This window comes from Oryza glaberrima, chromosome 4 (genome assembly GCF_000147395.1).
Source record: "Oryza glaberrima chromosome 4, OglaRS2, whole genome shotgun sequence".
NCBI lineage: Eukaryota > Viridiplantae > Streptophyta > Magnoliopsida > Poales > Poaceae > Oryza > Oryza glaberrima.
This window is the reverse complement of record NC_068329.1, coordinates 28,068,388-28,069,704: the sequence shown is the minus strand read 5'-3', so window position 1 is coordinate 28,069,704 and position 1,317 is coordinate 28,068,388. Positions and strand designations below refer to the sequence as shown.

At 48.2% G+C, this 1,317-nt stretch overlaps 1 protein-coding gene across 1 annotated transcript; it reads right to left on the bottom strand.

Moving 5' to 3' along the window:
* Positions 1 to 263: 263 nt before the first annotated feature.
* On the bottom strand, positions 264 to 991 carry LOC127771313 (uncharacterized). Its single transcript, XM_052297196.1, has one exon. It carries the CDS (start codon positions 783 to 785, stop codon positions 351 to 353), a length of 435 nt encoding a protein of 144 aa, XP_052153156.1. The 5' UTR covers positions 786 to 991; the 3' UTR covers positions 264 to 350.
* Between the last annotated feature and the right edge of the window lie 326 nt (positions 992 to 1,317).

Sequence of the window (1,317 nt, the reverse complement as noted above, 5' to 3'; positions counted from 1 at the left end):
AATATGTGAAAATAATTTTTTTATGGGATAAAAAACATAACAATACTATCCACGCAGACTGCGCAAGTCTTATAAACCGTACCTGGAAGGGTCTAGCTGTTGATCGCTTGCTCCACGCTTCTTGTTACAGTGGTCACTCTTGAGATGGTTGTGCAAAACTGATGTCCCTTTGTCGGATCCGCACTTGACCACCGTGTGACAGTGAATACACCTTGCTTTCACAGGCTTTCCATTATCTTCTTCGGTGATATCAAAGTGGCCCCATGCCTTGGACCGTTTTTTGCCTCGACTAGTACTCGCTATACCAGCGTCGCTCCTCGTTCTTTCAGCTTCCTCTGCTCCATGTCCATCTAAACCATCTGAGGAATCGTGCCATGCAACTTCTGTTGATGCACAAGAGAAGCGGTATCAGCGTGCGTACGCCGTGGTGCGTAGAGAACGTCCACCATGGACACACACAAAAAAGGGGATGCAAGCGTACCTCCTTGGACCTGCTGCTGGAGCCTGTAGTAGTCTAGCTCGTCGACCGCGTCGTCGGCGTCGTACAGCACCTCCCTCAGACGGCCGAGCGATCGGGCCAGCGGTTTGTTCGCGATCGCCCTCCCCTTGACAGCAGCGACCACCATCCCCACCCTATCGACCTCAGACCTGAGTTTGTCGGTGTCATCGGCGAGCCCGACCTGGCTAATCCACGCGCCAAGCTTGTCATTGTCCAGGTTCTCAACGATGATATCCGTCAGCCATCCAATCGAGGACTCCAGCAAATTACCTTCTATCTCCTCCATCCGCAAAAGAGAAGTTCTGAACTCTTGAGCGATGGTCTATGGTTAAAGCAAAATACGCGAATGATATTGGGAAGGGGAGCAGCCGAGAAGAGAAGAACAAACAACAACAAAGTACAATTACAGGCGGGAGGACTTACCGCAGCCCGCATATAAAAGAAGTACAGAAGTCAGAACTCAGAAGTCGGACATTGTTTTGGACCGAGTGAGAGATGATGACTTCGCTCTCCCCATATTCAAAAGTATAACCTCGAGCAAGCCTTTCAAACCGCACATATTTTAGATTTGGCGTCGTCAGGTTTGCCTATGTTATCATTATGCACACGACTGCAGTAATTTGACTGAGTATATAAACATTGTAAAGACTTTTAGAGTTGAAATCATCCCTCCCCGACACGGCTGACTCAGCAGCTATGCAGTACGCAAAGAAAACAATTTGGAGAACCGCACGCTGAAAGCGGAAGATGGATTCTAATCCCTCAAAGGGATGCCCACTTTACATGTTTTTACACTTTTACTTCTCAAAAGATGATAC